The 17,681-nt window shown below is 50.1% G+C and overlaps 1 protein-coding gene and 4 non-coding genes across 9 annotated transcripts; 1 reads left to right on the forward strand and 4 right to left on the reverse strand.

Moving 5' to 3' along the window:
- The first annotated feature begins 1,978 nt into the window (after nt 1–1,978).
- Nucleotides 1,979–2,052, forward strand: TRNAI-AAU. Its single transcript has one exon. It is a non-coding gene; the product is annotated as a tRNA-Ile (tRNA).
- Nucleotides 2,053–2,860: 808 nt separating this feature from the next.
- TRNAS-GCU lies at nt 2,861–2,942 on the reverse strand. The gene has a single exon. It is a non-coding gene; the product is annotated as a tRNA-Ser (tRNA).
- A 2,076-nt stretch (nt 2,943–5,018) lies between these two features.
- Nucleotides 5,019–5,092, reverse strand: TRNAI-AAU. The gene has a single exon. It is a non-coding gene; the product is annotated as a tRNA-Ile (tRNA).
- Nucleotides 5,093–5,548: 456 nt separating this feature from the next.
- On the reverse strand, nt 5,549–5,630 carry TRNAL-AAG. Its single transcript has one exon. It is a non-coding gene; the product is annotated as a tRNA-Leu (tRNA).
- A 965-nt stretch (nt 5,631–6,595) lies between these two features.
- On the reverse strand, nt 6,596–15,769 carry LOC115078402 (ICOS ligand-like). Of its 5 annotated transcripts, none has more exons than XM_029581313.1 (6): nt 15,734–15,769; nt 12,378–12,534; nt 11,556–11,927; nt 8,981–9,307; nt 8,230–8,325; nt 6,596–7,810 (listed from the first exon to the last, which is right to left on the reverse strand). In XM_029581313.1, the coding sequence occupies exons 2-6, from the start codon at nt 12,418–12,420 to the stop codon at nt 7,635–7,637; spliced, it is 1,014 nt and encodes a 337-aa protein (XP_029437173.1). In that variant the 5' UTR covers nt 12,421–12,534; nt 15,734–15,769; the 3' UTR covers nt 6,596–7,634. The 5 variants fall into 5 exon arrangements, with proteins under 5 accessions (XP_029437173.1, XP_029437174.1, XP_029437171.1 ...); XM_029581314.1 differs by lacking the exon at nt 15,734–15,769 and adding an exon at nt 13,367–13,517; XM_029581311.1 differs by lacking the exon at nt 15,734–15,769 and adding an exon at nt 12,846–12,996.
- Nucleotides 15,770–17,681: the final 1,912 nt, after the last annotated feature.

The raw sequence follows: 17,681 nt of genomic DNA on the forward strand, positions 1-17,681 counted from the left end.
TCCTGCTCCTTCATAGACAGAAGCAGTGTCAGCCCCGTCTGACACCCCTTTCTAAGAACAGGGCTGCTGTAAAGGCTGCTGTCTTAAAATACAAGATCCTCCATTCCAGGAGCTATGGATATTTGCCCTAAAGCACAATCATAATAGGAGACGAGGTTAAATAAGCATTGTTTATTAACCTGGTATGATTTAAGAAATTAAAAAAATGTCTGATTGCATAAAAAGGACAAAAATGCAACTGTGTTGCACAGGAATCAAATCCATGTTAACCAGTATGAAAGTCCCAGCCAAGAAATGTGTTCATTTCTTACCACAGGCTGCTGTCATTTGAAAGCAAGCAGAAGAAATCAAAACTTTTCAATTTGAATGGGTTTCAAACCCATGTGCATCAATATAGTATTATTTAATATTTATTACTATTCTTCTATTCAGGTACTGAATCTGATCAAAATATAATTAATAGTAACAAAATAAAACATAGATAAAATATGAAAGTAGATTATTAATTTGATGAAAATATGCTTTAATTAAAAATAAAATTCAAGTAAAATAAATAAAAGGAGACATGATAAGACACAGAGAAAGAAAAACAAGAAATGGAAAAAAGAGAGGAAACTGTGAAAACATGGAAACTAATCCTAGGGGGTCTTGTAAAAGGTGATGTAGGTACCAGGCAGAGGTAATCCTAGGGGGGGTCTTGTAAAAGGTGATGTAGGTACCAGGTACCAGGAAGTACAGAAGCAGTATTTTCTGCTTTTCTGTACACTTTTTTGGGCTGCTCAGAACTTAAGGCCTGCTCTGGGCAAGCATTCATTTCTGAGGGTAAAAATGTGCAGGTCGGGTGCACTTTTTGTTTTTGATCAGGGGGGGGGGGGGGGGGGAGGAAAAGAGCTAATAGCGTCATCAACACGCATTTCCATGTGATGAGCACTGTAAGTTTTGCTTGGAGGAGGGGAGTTGGATGCAGATTTTGGACACGCACTGTTGTGGTCCCGGTCGCAGAGCTTGCAACTGGGTCCTTACCTCCGGACCGGGAGCGATGGTGGCTAGGCTTGCAGGGGCTTCGAGGCCGCGCGGGTCTCGCTGCAGCTCCCCGACCGGGAGCGCGGTGTTCCAGGCCTGCTCGGGCCTTGTCGCATGAGGGAGACGCGCGCCTTGTCCATGAGGGAGACGCGCCGCTGAGCTCCCAGACATTGCTCCGCCCCTCCTGGGCACCCACACGCACTGGGAGGCCCGTTTTAAAGGGCTTTTCCAGCCGGACCGGGGTCCGCCCCTAAAGTGACGTCAGACGCTGGCTTGTATATAAGCCGGCGCCTACCTCTAACAAATCACCTTGCAACAAGTTCCCACTTGCTGCAGTGCTTGCCTCTTCCTGCTGGACCTTGTTCCTGTTTGGATCTTCGGCTCTGACTCTGGATCTCTGGCTGCCGCCTCGGATCGCTGCTCCTGCTTCGGAACTTCGAACCTTGTTCCAGTCTTGGATCTTTGGTTTCGGCTCCGGGTCTTCTCGTCAAATTTCCCGCTCCGGACCCTGGGTTCCGGACCTCTCCTGTCTTCTCGGTTCCTGACTTCCGCCTTGTTCCTGGCTTCCGTGTCTGCTTCCTGCCTCGACCCCGGATTGGTATCTCGCGTTGCTTCTTCAGTTCTCCTAAGTCCCAGCGGCCGGGACCTCACGAGCTCCTCTCCAGGGGGTCCGCTGGCTTCCAGGGCGAAGACCCCAGTCTCGCGTCGTCTGCCACCGCCTCCCGGCCCTCTGCCTCTCCGCAGAGTTTTCCTCTTTACCAATTACCTACTCCGCCAGGTCGGCCCAAGGGTTCACTATCCTCTCCCCAACAGCAACAGTTGCAAGGCCATGGACCCGGGGGACGTGGCAGGCCTTCCGGTATGGCTCAGCGATTGGGGCAAGAATGTTATTACACATGTCTTGCTCCCTTCGCTATCTTGACATTTATAGCGCAAATGTGAACACATTTTCTATGGCCGGTTAGCTCAGTTGGTTAGAGCGTGGTGCTAATAACGCCAAGGTCGTGGGTTCGATCCCCATACAGGCCACAATGTATTTTGCCCTTAATTTATAAAAATAAACAACTTTTCAAAAATGCTTAACTGTCTAAGACTTTCTTATCTAAAAGGGTTGAGCTCTATACATTTAATTTTTCTCAGGCAGTTCTTCCTTTTCATTTTCTCTTGGCTCATTTCCTGGATTCAAGCTACACATTATCATTTTTTTTTTTAAACTAGGATTTCATTATAAGAATATTCTTTGTCTTTCCTTTACATATTATAATACCGTACTATGGAGTCTGAGTCCATGCCTTAATGATAAGGAAGTGTAAATCTCAGCTGAGTGTGAATATAAACAGTAAATATGGACAGAAAATAAAATGAATACTTTTTTCATACTTCTGTTTGGAATCTTACTTGTTATTTAAAACTTTTTTTTTTTATTTATGCTTTCAGTTTTATTGTATTAACTGTTCTACTTTTTATTTATTTCAAATATTTATATTCTACATCATATTGATTTTAATGGAAGAATAACGATTCATCAAATAAATTAAACTCACTAATCATTGTCTTTCAAAAATTGGAAATAAACAAGGAAAGGAAACGTTTTCAAAATCTTATAGAAATTTGTAAGATGAATATAATGTATCCATATTTGGTTATTTTTATTTATTTATATTCTGTCTTTTAGGGACTTCAAAGTGGAATACACGCAGGCACTGAATTTGATGAAAATATAATTAATAGTAACCAAATGTCACAATAATGATTTTGGGGAATTTCTTTTGTCACACGTTAGGATTCAGGTTTGTAGGACATCATCTAAAAGTAAGCAAAACAAATGAAAACCACCCGACGAGGATGGGATTCGAACCCACGCGTGCAGAGCACAATGGATTAGCAGTCCATCGCCTTAACCACTCGGCCACCTCGTCTGGCTTTAAATCCACTCTCATCGCTTGTCTGTGACCCTACAATATTGTCCTCATTTCACATGGCTAATGTCTGGAATCAGGTTTATCTCAAACCTTTAACCAATCTGTGTCTGAACATCTATTAGGTGAAAATAATAGATGAGGACAGATAGTCACCAATTAGCCCACCCTGTCCTCTTTTTATCTGGTTCTCTCCTTCTTTGGGTAAATGGACATATCCAGCCCTGCTTCGTACGCCAGCATTGCTCCATCCCCAATGTGTATGCTTTGTTGGAAACTTAGAAATTGGGATGTTCTGAGTCCTGCAGCCCTTTTGCCCTCGCTTTTATATTTCTCCTTTTAATCATAAAATCTCCACATTTCTCCAGTTGTTCAGGCAAAAAATAAATGAAGCACTACCCACTGGGGTCCAGTGGGGGGGGGGGGGGGGCCGGCGCAATCTCCCTCTCTCTGGCCACGACTGCGTTAAGAGAAATGGCGCCGGTGGCCCTTTGCCCTTATCATGTGACAGGGCAAAGGTAGCGCCGGCGCTATTTTGAAGGTTGGCAATACGGCCCGCGTCCAGGAGGTCGCTCCCGGACCCCCGCTGGACTTTTGGCAAGTCTTGTGGGGGTCAGGAGGCCCCCCCCAAGCTGGCCAAAAGTCCCTGGGGGTCCAGCGGGGGTCCGGGGGCGATCTCCTGCACGCGTGACATCGGGAGCCAGGAACCAAAATGGCGCCGGCGCTACCTTTGCCCTGTCACATGATTTTATTTATTTATTTATTTAACAGTTTTTTTATACCGACCTTCATAGTAAATAACCATATCGGATCGGTTTACATTTAACAAGGGTATAACTGAAGTAACAATTTAGGTAAACTATACATAACAAAAGATAAGAATAAGTCAAAGTTACAATCAACAAGGAATAGAGAACTTGGAAGCTTAAAACAAAAGCAATTGTCTGCATTTCTCCTTGTTCTAGTTTTAAAGCTGCTCTATCTCCTTTTTAAAGGTTAGCGCCAGCAGCCTGGTTCCATCCTTTCAGAATAGGCTCCCCCTTCCCCCAAATGTTTCCCAGCTCCTAACAAAACTGAATCCCTCTTCTCTGCATCATTCATTCATCCACACGTTGAGATTCCAGAGCTCTGCCTGCCTGTGCGTGGAACAGGGAGGGTTTCAGAGAATGCTCCAGCAGCGGTCCCCAGCCTTTCTCCATTCTTCGGCCGCTGCTGGCCTGAGCTCCAGCGGTGGCCCCTAGTATCTCTTCATTCTTCAGCCACCGCCGGCCTGAGCTGAGGCAGCTGCGGCAGGGGGCAGGCAGGGTGAAGCGGATGCCACAGCGGTGTTCTGAGATGCATTTTTTTTTGCTGCCTCTATATTCTGCCACCTGAAGTGGCCGCCTCACCCTGTCTGGTTCTAGAACCGCTCCTGGTTGGTGCCCGCATGTGTGCCATGACAGCTGGCTGCTCCCTAGCACTGTCTAAAATCCTATCTAGGTGAGGCTTGAGGTCCCCCACTGTTGCACCAGGCAGGCAAATTATGAAATGTCCACCAGGCACCCAGCTATCTACAGTCCTAAAGATTAGTAAACCTGACTGTGGCACAGTGGCAGACGACTCCTATCCACTCTTGCAATTGCCCCTAAAAACATCATCACAAGTATTTCTTTGTAGGAGATCTGGTGGATGTGCAATAGTAAAATGCAGGACCATGACCCAACAAAGCCCTGATTTCTCTTCTCCATCTCACCTTCTGCTTCTCTCTGCCACTGTCTTTTCTTCCTGCCTTATTTTTTGTTTTAATTCTCTCTCTATTCGTATTTCTCATACTCCCCTCCCAACCCTTTCCCTCTTTTCCTTCGAGATCCTGCTCTGAGTTACGATTTGTAGTGCAAAGGAAAAGAATATTCTTCCTATTTTTTTTTTTACACAAGAAATGAGGAAATGCAGCCAAGATAAGAAGGAAAGGAAGAAGTGCCTGAGGAAAAAATACATGTCAAGAGCTCAGCCCTTTAGCATAAGAAAAAATATATATAACTTAAGATATTTGGGCGTAGCCTAAAATATGTTAATGAATGATAGAAAAAGGAGACCTGGCCCGTACGGGGATCGAACCCGCGACCTTGGCGTTATTAGCACCACGCTCTAACCAACTGAGCTAACCGGCCACCGTGAAAGCCGAGGGTGGGCTGAGCCCTGTCAGCGCTGAAGGGCAACTTCCTGTGCGTGAGCACGTGACTCACGAGGGGGGAGGGGAGGGGGGTAATCCCTTTGCACTCGTTCTCGCCATAAAACCTCCAGCTGAGTAGGGGAGACCCCCATGCCTTTGCTTTCCCTGGTTCACACAGTGCGTTTCCTTCCTGAAAGGCGCTGGGGGGTCCCTTAAAAGGGAGGACTGAAGACTGAAGTTTCTACCCCAGCATAAACCAGGAAAGTCCTGAGCTCAAAGAGCGACGGGAGCCTGCTGATTTCCGGTCCACTCCCAACATCCGAACAGCTGCAGGTGCCCGGGCGCAGGGTGAAAACGGAGCGGCATTCAGGAATCGGGGCAGAGGAGAGCATTGGCGGCACCGAAAATAATTCTCAGAATAAAGCAGAAAAAAAACAAAACAAAAAAGGGTTGCTGGCAGCGGTGGGATTCGAACCCACGCCCCCGAAGAGACTGGAGCCTTAATCCAGCGCCTTAGACCGCTCGGCCACGCTACCGCTGGTACGCGGTGCCTGGGAGAGAGTTTCACAGACTGCAGCACAGCAAGCGCCGCGCAACCCATCAACGCCGCTCGCACAGACACTGGTTACAAAAGGGAGCTCCCTGTCCCCAAGCGCTCACACGTTTCCTTATCTCCGATCCTCCTCTCTGCCCGCTTCCTTTTCCCTCTGAGCAGCTCAAAACAATAAAAAGGTGACATCTATCCCAAGATAACACTAAATATTAAGTAAAGATGACAGGCTAGAAAAAAAAACCCCCACAAAGGTACAATTACTCCAAATAAGGTGATTTTTTTGTAATTGTTAGCATGCCAAAGCAACAAAGCGGAGAATAATTCCACATCCAGGGACAGATTTTTTAACATACGTGCGGGCATAGATTTGTGCGCGCAACCCGGTGCGCACAAATCTACGCCCGATTTTATAACATGCGCGCGCAGCCATGTGCATGTTATAAAATCCGGGATCAGAACGCACAAGGGGCTGCACACTTGTGCACCTTGCGCACTCCGAGCCCTAGGGGAGCCCCGATGGCTTTCCCCGTTCCCTCCGAGGCCGTTCCGAAATGGAGTGGCCTCGGAGGGAACTTTCCTTTCGGCCCCCTGCACCTTCTCCTCCCTTCCCCTATCTAACCCACCCCCCAGCCCTACCTAAATCCCCCCCCTCCCTTTATTATTTAAGTTGTGCCTGCCTCTGGGCAGGCATAGGTTGTGCACGCCGGCCAAGTGCCGGTGCACGATCCCCCGGCCTAACAGGCCTTCGGAGGCCTCTGGCCATGCCCCCACCACGCCCCAGACCGCCCACACCCCACCTCTATTTGCAAGCCCCGGGACATACGCCCGTCCCGGGGCTTGTGCGTGTCGCCGAGCTTATGCGCGTAACCCTTTGAAATTCCGCCCCTCAGTGTCTCATCAATCCAAAAAGGGAATGTAGAGCAAATCACAGTCCTTACACTTTTAGACAAAAGTTCATGTATTTATTTCAGTAATAACTCCTCCTTCCAACAAATATTCGTGGTAGTGTATTTAAAAGTTGTACCCCCAGCATGGACTTCGTGTTTCGCCACCATGGCTGGGTCGGGAAGGACAGCAAACAGGAATTCATATGCTTTTTTTTTTTATTATTGCTAACCAGAAGTTGCAGGTGAAGAAACACGATGTTATTATGTATTTATTTCCTGCCTTTCAGGCACTTCAAAACGAATTACATTCAGCTACTGCAGAAATTGATTACAATAGAATATTACAGAGACTTTGTACTGGGATTCATCCTTGCTTATGCCCTGTCTTTACCCCAGTCCCCTGCATCAACCTCTTCATTCATCTGAAGACACCCATAGGGCCTGACACTGGCCAAATGAGTGTAGGAGGGACAGGACCCAAGAAAGGACCATGTGGTGAGTACTGCATTTGGATTTATTTACAGCTCACTGGTAGCTGAAGGCGAGTTACATTCTTGGATGTATTTTCCTCTTAATTACTCCCTTTTCAAACCTGTGCTCAAGGTCACTTATTATTCAGGTTCAGTAGATAGGTCCCTGCCCTGGAGGGCTTACAGTCTAAGTTGGTACCTGAGGCAATGGAGGGTTGAGCGGTTTGCCCAAGGTCACAAAGAGCATCAGTAGGAGGAGAGGGATTTAGAGCCCTGGCTTCCCTGGTTATCAGTCCCAGGCCATGGGGGACAGGCAGGAGGGAGAAGACGACCCAGAATGGTGCCATGGGGAGGGTTAGGAGGGAGAGGACCCAGAGGGAGAAGGAGGAGGACCACCACCCAGGATGGGGGCAGCAGTGAGAAAGGACCATGGGATCAGGTGCCTGTGGTGTCCAAGATGTGTGAAAGGCAGCCCCTGTATTCAGCAGTAAGCACGGCAGCTTCCGAAGAAGGGTGCAGAAGGGACCTCCCAGTAATCAGTTGACGGGCCCACCCCCATCAGATGATCCCATACAGAGAAGTATCCTGCAGAGACAAAGTGCACCTCATTTCAGTGCAGAGATCACGTCACTAGACCGGGTCTGCAAGATGACTGTGGAGCAGGGGCTTCACGCTTGAGATGCTGGTACATGTCAAATCCACATTCTCGTTGCTCCTCAGGGGCTTCCTTGGCATGGCGGTGGCATCCCGCCATGCCCGCTCCTCCTGCGCCTTCCTCTGAAGTCTTTTCTTATACCTCCTCACCCCTGCCATGCAGACGGGAAATCGAAACAGCATCAACAAAGGAAAAACCGAGTCTTCCAGGAAGACTCTCACGTGGCCTGCGAGCATTCGGGGCATTTCCAGAGGTCACTGCATAACCCGGAGAACGTCCCTTGCAACCCAGCACCTCTCCCCAGGCCCCCAGTGCGAGGGAATACAGAAGCAGTCGGGGCCCAGGGACACTGTAAGCAGCGGTGGTTTTTGGTTTTCTGCCAAGGTCATCAACCTGGAGCCTTTTTCCACTTCCTTCCTTCTCCCAGCAGGGAAAACGTGGAAGGTGGAGGCTGCAGCCGGACCGGGTCCAGTTCCTTCTCCCATTGATTGCAAGCGAGGGCTGGTGAGGAGGTTGGGGGAGGGGGTTTCATATTGAAGGGGCTGCCAGCAGCCTGTAAGTGTAACTTACCAAGGGTCAGCCCCGCCGAGAACAGCAAGGCCACCCCCACGGGAATCAGAAAGAAGGCCACCAACTGCACCGCCGAGTATCGGATCTTTCGGATATCTGAGGAGAAACAGTAAAACGTTGGGTAGCATCGGCATCCCAAACGATTTCCCTGGCTGCCGAAGAAAGCACCATAGAGGCAGGGAGCGAGGGGACGGGAGGATCGGGGAAGGAAACCTCCTTTAAGGGCTGCAGCGTCCCCTACAGCAGGGCAATCCCAGAGATGAGGTGACCAGCTCATAGCCCCACAGTGGCAGAGTTGCCTGATAATGCAGTCTCTGCCGGGAACCTCTAAAGCCTTATCCTGTACTGGGTTTCCCTCCTGGCCCCCTCGGTGAATTGCGGAGGTTGTAAGCTTGCCTGTGAAATTAACTCTGCATGGGCCAGAAAGGGGTGTCACCTCATCCTGGGGTCAACTGAACAGAACTGTTGCCCCATTGCATGCATGGAAATGTAGTTTTGATTTTCTTAGGGACATCGGCAGGGATAACCAGAACTCCAGATGCATGCAATTGCAGCGAGGAGGCAACCCTAAGACCAGAATGCACCAGGAAAGGAGACCATCTCACAAAATCAAGACTGGAAGATGCCCCCAGGTTGGTGGCGGGAAGGGTTCCCACGGCTCCTCACATCCTGCATTGCTGAGCAGTATAAAAAGACCCAGGAGTGGATAACCTGCCCTCTCCAGGACTAGCAACGAAAGAGAATCCCTTACCAGCAGTCACTCCCAATGTTATCTCTGCCATCTTTCCTTGGCCAGCCCGGTGACAGCTATACACGCCAGCATCAGCGGCCACCAGCATCTGAAGGGTCAGGGTCCCGTTCTCACTCAGAGAGATCCTGTTACGGCCTGCGTCGGTTGGGGGGTGGGAAGAGCTCACCAGCTCAGCCTCCAGTGCTGTCCCGGCCTTCGAGAACCTCCATGATGTTTGCGGCCTGTGCGAGCTGCTTCTGCTGCACCCAGGCCTGGAAAGACAGGGCAGGTGGGCAGATCCTCCCACAGGGGCAGTGACGGAGACGCCATGGCCAAGGCCAACAGCATCTGTGCAGGAGGAGAGAAAGCCCCGGGGGGGGGGGGGGGGGGGGGGGCAGGAGAAGGTGTAGTTAGTACTGTTAACAGCCGAGGTCCTCAAACTCTGCCCATAGCTCGCTGCCCCTCGAGTCACTAAGGTGAAAACTCCTTTGGCTTTCTGATATCGCAGAGGATGCCATTGAAGTCTCTGGAGATGAATGACCGGGAGAAGAAATACTTAAGAGGGTGATGCTTTTGAAATCTATGGACATGAATGATGCCATTGAGAACTCAGGAGGTGACTGACCCAGGGAAGAGATATTTAAGAGGCTATTTCCTAGCGTGTAGCAGATGGACTCAGGACCAGTGGGTATAGTGTACTCCTGATAGCAGTTGGAGACGGATCAGATTGCAATCTGACGTCAGCCCTGTAATAATAGTGAATTGCATATATCCTGCACACGTGTCACTAGCACTATGAAGCACTATGATAACTAAACTTACCAGAGAATTAGCCAGCACAGATGACATCATTCCTGAGAAAACGAAACTAACTTGCTCTTATTCTCTGCTACTGATAACAAGAGGCTCCTGCCCATAGTAAGAGCACGCACACACATGCTAAAATTTATTGATTGCCTATTAAGGTAAGGGGTGGTGATTATGCAGATATCTGGTATCGGCGGACCCAAACCCTTATAAGGCTGAGCACGCACTCTAGAGCGCTGGGCAGATTCTGAATTATACACCGTTTGCTTTGTATTCACTTCTACCCCGGGGAAATCACGCCTTTCCCCCCATCAATAAACCTCTTACTTTTATAACTTCTCTGGAGCTGGTATTCATTGAGTTATTAGTCAGAGGTTACCACCATTAACAGCCCCTAGTACATACACCCCCGCAGGAAGTGCAGCTCTTCAGTATTTTCCGTCTCCATAGCAGTTAGGGACTATCTGCACGCTAGCACAGCGTTAGAGTGAATTTTACCAAAGAGATCCAAATTAAGAAGAAATCTCACCTCTACAGACGAGGCCGGTGCCTCTTTGGAAGTTCAACCTGGTCCTAGATTTCCTAGCAGGAACCTCCTTCAGACCGCTCCATGGCCTGTCTCTCCGACTATTAACATTGAAGCCAGCCTTCCTGCTGGCAGTCTGTTCGGCTCGTGGTATATCCGAGCTACAAGCACTGTCCTGCCGGGAGCCGTTCCTCAGACTCACCCCGGGAACCATCCAGTTACGCACAGCTCCGTCGTTCCTCCCCAAAGAGGTGTCTCACTTCCATCTCAACCAAACCATCTCGCTACCATCGCCAGATGAGCATAAGAATTCGGAAGAGGCTCAAAGTCTACGCCATCTCAACGTTGGCAGGCTCCCAGTCCGATACCTGGAAAGGGCAGAATCCGTACGAAAGACATTTGTTCGTCCTTCACAGCGGGAAGAAGCAAGGGGAAGTGGCCGCTGGATCAAAGAAGTCATCAAGGCGGCCTACGTAGAAGCAGGCAAACCACTGCCTCTACAGGTCAAGGCCCATTCTACCAGAGCCCAGGCAGTGTCCTGGGCGGACACCAAGATGCTGTCACTTGCCGAGATCTGCAGGGCGGCGACATGGTCCTCCATCCACACCTTCTTCAGGTTTTACCGCCTGGATGTTCAGGCTCGGGAGGACACAGCATTTGCAAGGGCAGTACTAAGTGGGTCACGGGCAGCCTCCCACCCGATTCGGGAGTAGCTTTTATACATCCCATTGGTCCTGAGTCCATCTGCTACACGCTAGGAAATGGAGAAATTACTTACCTGATAATTTCCTTTTCCTTAGTGTAGACAGATGGACCCAGCATCCCACCCACGGCTGCCGTTACTCATGGGATTCTCGGGGGACATCCCCGGGAGCGAGTGATTCAAGGGTAAGCCATGCTTTCCTTCATTTAGGACCCCCACCCTACCGGGTGTCGACGTTTCTCGGTTGAGGGCACTGGCGGTCTCCGGCTATAGCCAGTTCAACCAGTTCAAATTAAACAAGTTACCCAGTTATAAAGTTAATCAAGTTATTCAGTCACACATATATCCACAATGCTTTTCGAGGTGAATACTGAAGAGCTGCACTTCCTGCAGGGGTTTATGTACTAGGGCTGACGTCAGATTGAAATCTGATCCATCTCCAAATGCTATCATTTGGTCCTGAGTCCATCTGTCTACACTAAGGAAAACAAAATTATCAGGTAAGTCATTTCTCCAATGGCCTAGCCACCTTGGTGGTACTCTGATGTCAGAACCTTTACCTGTGTGCACATTAAGCTGTATCTCCGCGCAGATCTTCCTGGAGTATGGGGTCAGCGTGAAGATTTCGCAGGTGTAGGCCCCTTGGTCGGCGCCGGAAATGTTGGAGAGGGTGAGGGTGATGTCCCTGCTCTGGGGCCAGCTGTCCATCACGGAGGTCCGGTTTCTGAACCTGCTGTCCTGCTGCAGGTTGGGGGGACCCTTCATGTCTTCGTGGTGGACAACTGCGAACTCCCCTGGCCTCTTCAGCTGCCAGACCAGATCAAGGTTAGTCAATGAAGGGAATCCCTCGTAGGAGAAGTTGCAGGGGAGGAAGACAGAGTCCCCGCAGGCTCCCACCAGGGTCTCTCTCTTCCGAGTGCAGAATAACTCTCCTGTGAGATGGACATGGCGAGAGGTGAGAACTCATAAGGCTATCACATGGATTAAAATAATCCAGTGCAAAAGGCAGGGAACATCTTTCTAGTGGCAGATCAAATAACTTCTTTAATTCAGGGCACACATTTACCATTTGAACAAATAAACACTGTGTGTGTCAAATGTACAGAGCAAAAATCAAAAAAGCTTACACACACACACAAAAAAAAACACTGTGCAAACATAGGATAGGAGAACAGGAGTAAGGCTCAATGAATAGACACATGTGTGCCCGGTAATTATTTGAACGTTTTCTAGACCCTTGCAAACGCCATCCATGCTGCGGCAGCTCCCAAGTGAAGGGGTGCATATTCATTCACTCCCTGCCGACAGACAGACCTCACATCCAGCCAAAGCCATACACAATAGATATAGAAAGGTCGATAATTGCAGTAAGAAGTGTATACCTTGTACGGCTGAGGTGTATATGAAAAGTATCAGCCCCAACATTGCAGCTTGGTTCTTCTTTAACAGACGGGCTGTGGTTATTCTGCCGGGACCCTTCCTGGCCCTCTAGTGACTGGTACCGCTTCCTGCTGGGCAGGGTCGCCAGCTGCCAGTCTCCTGCAGGATGGGAAGGACACCGAGGCCCACAGAAAAGCCAAACATATCCATTTATTAAGAACCTCCCGTTCCTTCACAGGCTCCAGTGCTGTCACAGTAATACTACAGGCTGTGCTCAGAAGTCACGAGTCAGTTTTATGTATAACGCCTTTCAGGCAGACGGATCAGACGTGCTCTGCAGTCCATGCAGCCAGCTCTGGGGTGCATGGGGCTGGCAGCACAGTCTGAGCATTATCCCCTTCCCTCCCTCTGCTCTCCCGCCCCGTAGCCCCGGGGCATCAGCGCCCTTGGCTGGATCCCGCTTTGCTCACCCTGGATGTTGCCTTCCCAGCCCAGGCACGGGTCTTCAGGGGGGGGGGGGGGGCTCGGACATGCCGGAGCCGCAGCCGAGAAGCAGAAGAGGATTCCTCTGGGGCTGCTGCCGGAAGAAGCAGTGATATGGGCCTTCCTGGCCCTGGGCCAGGTGTTTTCCCATGGACTGGAAATCCCTGCCCACAGAGGCTTCCTTATCTGCCTCCCAGCTGGGGAGCCCCTCCTCCTTCAGGCTCACTATCTGCGCCCTACCCTGGCTGTGGAGGAAGTTCGTTTGGTGCAAGCATATTTGGCACCCTAGGCAAACTTTTGGTCATTCCCCCTCCCTCCCCCATCTTAACTACTGGCGGCAGTGACTCCAGCACAGCGCTCCCTTCTTTGACTGTATTGGCCCTGGTCCAGCGCCCCCTCCGGACCTCACACTGGCAGGATTTTGCTAATCTTGGTGCTCTAGGCGACTGCCTGGTTTGCCTAAGGGATGCACCGCCCTGCATAACTCGCAGCCTCCTTGCCCACCTACCTCCCAGTGGTTATGGGGCAGGTATCTTTGGGGGATTTCTGCCTCTTGTTTTGAGCTGATAAAGGGAATGCACCTTTCGACAGCCAACCAGAAATGCACTAGAAACAGAGCAGTACACGGGCATCCACTGCAAAGTGTTCGCTGGGCTTCATTTCTTCCGATCCAAGTGGAATAAGAAGGGCAACACCCAGGACTTGACTGTTGATGAAACAAAAGAGGAAGGACCTGGCCTGGGCCCAGCCACTCGCATCTGCCAAGATCACAGTAGTCCAGAGAGGAACTGCCTGCAGCGCAGCACGTTCACAGCACCACTCCACTCCACTGCATCTCATATTGCATCTGTAGGACCACCAACCACCCCACTGCACTTCCATTCCACATCCACAGCACTGCCAAATACTCCATTGCACCTCCTCATATCACATTCACAGCATCTCAAACCACATCCGCAGCAGCACCACCAGACACTCCACTGCACCTCCTCATGTCACATTCACAGCACTGCCACACACACTCCACTGCACCTCCATGCCACATCCACAGTGCTGCCACACACTCTGCTGCACCTCCTCACGCCCAGGTATAGCTGGGTTCAAAAAAGATTTGGATAAGTTCTTGGAGGAGAAGTCCATTACCTGCTATTAATCAAGTTGACTTAGGGAATAGCCACTGCTATTACTGGCATCAGTAGCATGGGATCTTCTTGGTGTTTGGGTACTTGCCAGGTTCATGTGGCCTGGATTGGCCTCTGTTGGAAACAGGATGCTGGGCTTGATGGACCCTTGGTCTGACCCAGCATGGCAATTTCTTATGTATATCTGATGTCCATAGGTCGCTCTGCTGGGTCTTCCATCTCCAACATGCTCGGCCAGTGCTTTGGGTCATTCCTTCACTGACTATTTGATTACTGTCTAATTGATTGATCACCAGTTTGTTCGTTGGAATGATCTGTTGAATGAAGGGCTGCTCGATTCATTGCCTGATTGGTTTGCCTAATGAATTGTTTGGATTAATTGCTGTTTGCTCCCGAGGCCACCGCCTTTCATGCTCATCTCATGACCCCCTTGATCCACTCTCCTTTCCCTTCTTCAAGCTTCGCCGGGTCTCACCAGGGACTTGTACAGGGGCAATATCACCTCCTTTTTTTTCCCCCGCATCCGACCATCTTTCTGGATTTTGCTGTCGCCTTATCCACCTGTAGCCACCTTGAGATTGTCAGATATAATCACCCCCTACAGGACCAGTTCTTCCAATGGGCAAACTACGCGATTGCCTAGAGTGCCAAACTTATTTTTGTGGCGGAGAAGGTAGCAAAAACCCCTGAAACCTCTAGATGCCCACACCACAAGAGCCAAGGGAATAGATGATGGGCGTGTAGGAGCGTGTGAGGAGGGCGCTTCAGACAGAGAGTGATCTGGGTGGGCAGGGGCAGTAGAAAGAGAGAGGGTGCTGGGCACTGCCAAAAGGTGCAAAGAGATTAGGGGGGGGGGGGGGGGCTGAGCTGGAAGGGGAGAAAGAGGAAGCCTGCTGAAGGGATGCCGGGCACTGTGGGGAGGGGGCAGAGGAAGGTGCATGGCAGTGGGTGAGAGGAGAGTGAAAGGTGGATGCTGAGTGGGGTGGGCGATGGGGATGCGCGCCATGCACAGAACCACAGCAAATTAAATACAGAGAGAGAGAGAGAGAGAGATGTGACGGATAAAGCAGGACTGGCTTAGCCTGCTAGGAAGTCATAAAGCCCTCCGGTAACTCTGCCTTCCTGATAGCTTTCCCTCCCTTTCTCTGTCTCTCCTCCACACTGGTGCCAGAGCTGTCTTTGCCACCTGGCTCTGGGTGCCCTGTGTCTCTGCTTTTATTCCTAATCGGGGCTGGTAATCGCAGTGGGGGGGGGGGGGGGGGGGGGGGGGGGAGAATTCTCTGCTCTCACCGTGCTTTCCAGCTGCCTGAGTCTTTCCGTGCCTTTTCTACGCAAAGCAGCTCTTATGGGATAAGACTGCCAGTCTGTGTATAGAGTCTCGCACAGCCAAAGGTGCTCCGAGCTCCCTTTCACACAGCCACCCTGTCCGCCCACAGGCTTCCTACACAGAAGGACGTTTGGTGGCTGTCAAGTGAGTGTCTCTCACACTCTTTCACTTACAGACCGGCAAGAAGCCATGGGACGAACTAATTCTTCTAACACTCAGCCTCCCCACACACAGACACACAGACACACACTCACACACACACACTCACACACACAGACACAGACACACACTCACACACTCTCTTCAGACACCACACACCCCCCTCCCCCCGCGGCTCTGAGCTTCCCTCCTGGAATAATAGAATTTAGGATTCACAACCAAAACCTTCCCCACCACCATTACTCACTGCAGCCATGTCCTGCTCCTCAGCAAATGGTTTAGGTTTCCAGGAACGCTACAAAACCTGTTCCGCAGCAGGAAGCAAATTATATGACTGTGTTTCTGTTTTTATGATCTGACTTTTAGCCTTGAAAACCAAAACACACACACACACCACTCTTCCAAGACAGGGCCAGTTTAAGACATGAAGAGGCCCAAAACGATATAAAAAACTTGCGTTTTTGCTCCATAGCATTATCAAAAACAAAGCAAAATGTAGTGATTGTATTTGGAGGCCCCTCATAATCTGAGGCCATAAATGTAGTTTATGTAGATTGTGCCTAAATCTGGCACTGCCCCCAGAGAATCCTCTGCTAAGCAGTCCTGAACTTCCCAGAATCCTCTGCTAGGCAATTCTGAACTTCCCAGAATCCTCTGCTAAGGAGTCCTGAACTTCCCAGAATCCTCTGCTAGGCAGACCTGAAAATCCCAGAATCCTCTGCTAAGGAGTCCTGAACTTCCCAGAATCCTCTGCTAAGGAGTCCTGAAAGTCCCAGAATCCTCTGCTAAGGAGTTCTGAACTTCCCAGAATCCTCTGCTAGCTGTCCTGAAATTCCCAGAATCTTTTGGTCAGAAAACCCCTGGAATCCTTTGCAAAGAGAACGAGTGACTCTCGGGCTAAACTGCTCCAAGAGAATCCTGAGATCAGCCAAGAAAAGCAAAGTCCTAAAAGCAGTAGGAAAGCTTTTATTCCCCACTGGGGCTGTGATTCATAAATTGCAGGTTGCAAAGCAAGCCAGTTTTCAGTCCAGAGGAGTGGGGAGCAGCTCTTAAATGGCTTATCCGGGTATATTTGGCCAGATAAGTCAGGGCATTTCAAGAGCGTAACTGGGAGAAGTTGAGTTAGCTAAGTTAGCCGGCTGCCTGCGCAGGTCAGAGAGCTGTCTTCAGGTAGCCGGCTATATTCAATAGTGGGGCTGATCTATTGAATACCCCTCCAGAGTTAGCCGGATAAGCTTATCCAGCTAATTTTTGCTGTTTGGACTGTGTCTGAATATAGATCTCCATACTTTTATATAGAAAACTTTGTTTCATATCTATACATACACACAAATATAACTCAAATATTTCAGAGATCATGTCACAGAGTCTGATGAAAGTGTCACCTGTGTTTTTTGGGTGGTAGACTGCAAAAAAAAAAAAAAAAAGAAAATCATGAAATACAAACATTTATAAAGAAATCTGTACTGCACTGGTTAAGGTAATCTCTGAAATGGCTGGCTGCGCTGACCGAGGGAGCTTCCCCTTACTACTCACCATGGGGGGGGGGGGGGGGGGGGGGAATTCAAATTCTGTTGTCACCCAAACCTACTGCAGACATGATGAGGTCAGGACCCCTGTCGAAGCAGGAAGACTAAATCTCCAGATTGCAAAAGATGAAAAGGAAAGATCCGGTGAGCTTTAATGAAGAAGCAGAGAATGAGAAGCGAGAGGGACAAGGGTCGAAGGTCAGGGACAAGGGATCATCATGGAAAGCTGAAAGGAGTAGGCTCCAGGGCCATGGGATGGGACGGGCGAGGCAGGAGGAATGCCTGAGGCAGCAGGGCCTGGGGGGGAGGGGGGGGGTGACACAGGATGCTCCCCGGCAAGGGGGGCCGCAGCTGGTGCTGCAGGAGTTCTCCGGAGCCCCCTACGCAGCCGCTAAACTGTGCCTATCCTCGCCGGGTCAGCCAGCCACATCATCAGATGAGTTTCTACCCCCCCCCTCCCCCGACCCTACCCTCCCCTCCCCATCCTTCAGACCACCTCCCTGTCCCAGTTAGGAGCGGGAAAGGACTGTGAGAAACCCTTCTCTTCACTGACAGGAGGGGCTGGGTGCCTAGCACAGACTTCCAGAAAGGCATTATAGAAGCCAAACCAGTGACAGAATGCAAGCGTGGGACAGAGGCGGGAAGAGAGAAGATCACAGCTGGAAT

Source organism: Rhinatrema bivittatum, chromosome 16 (genome assembly GCF_901001135.1).
Source record: "Rhinatrema bivittatum chromosome 16, aRhiBiv1.1, whole genome shotgun sequence".
Classification (NCBI taxonomy): domain Eukaryota; kingdom Metazoa; phylum Chordata; class Amphibia; order Gymnophiona; family Rhinatrematidae; genus Rhinatrema; species Rhinatrema bivittatum.

Coding starts and splice junctions, on each gene's coding strand:
- LOC115078402 (XM_029581313.1), bottom strand. CDS start 12,420: ATGTTGGGGCTGATACTTTTCATATACACCTCAGCCGTACAAG. Junction 8,326..8,980: donor AACATTGGGAGTGACTGCTG/GTAAGGGATTCT, acceptor GTTTCTCCTCAG/ATATCCGAAAGATCCGATAC. Junction 7,811..8,229: donor CTCGGCGGGGCTGACCCTTG/GTAAGTTACACT, acceptor TCTGCATGGCAG/GGGTGAGGAGGTATAAGAAA.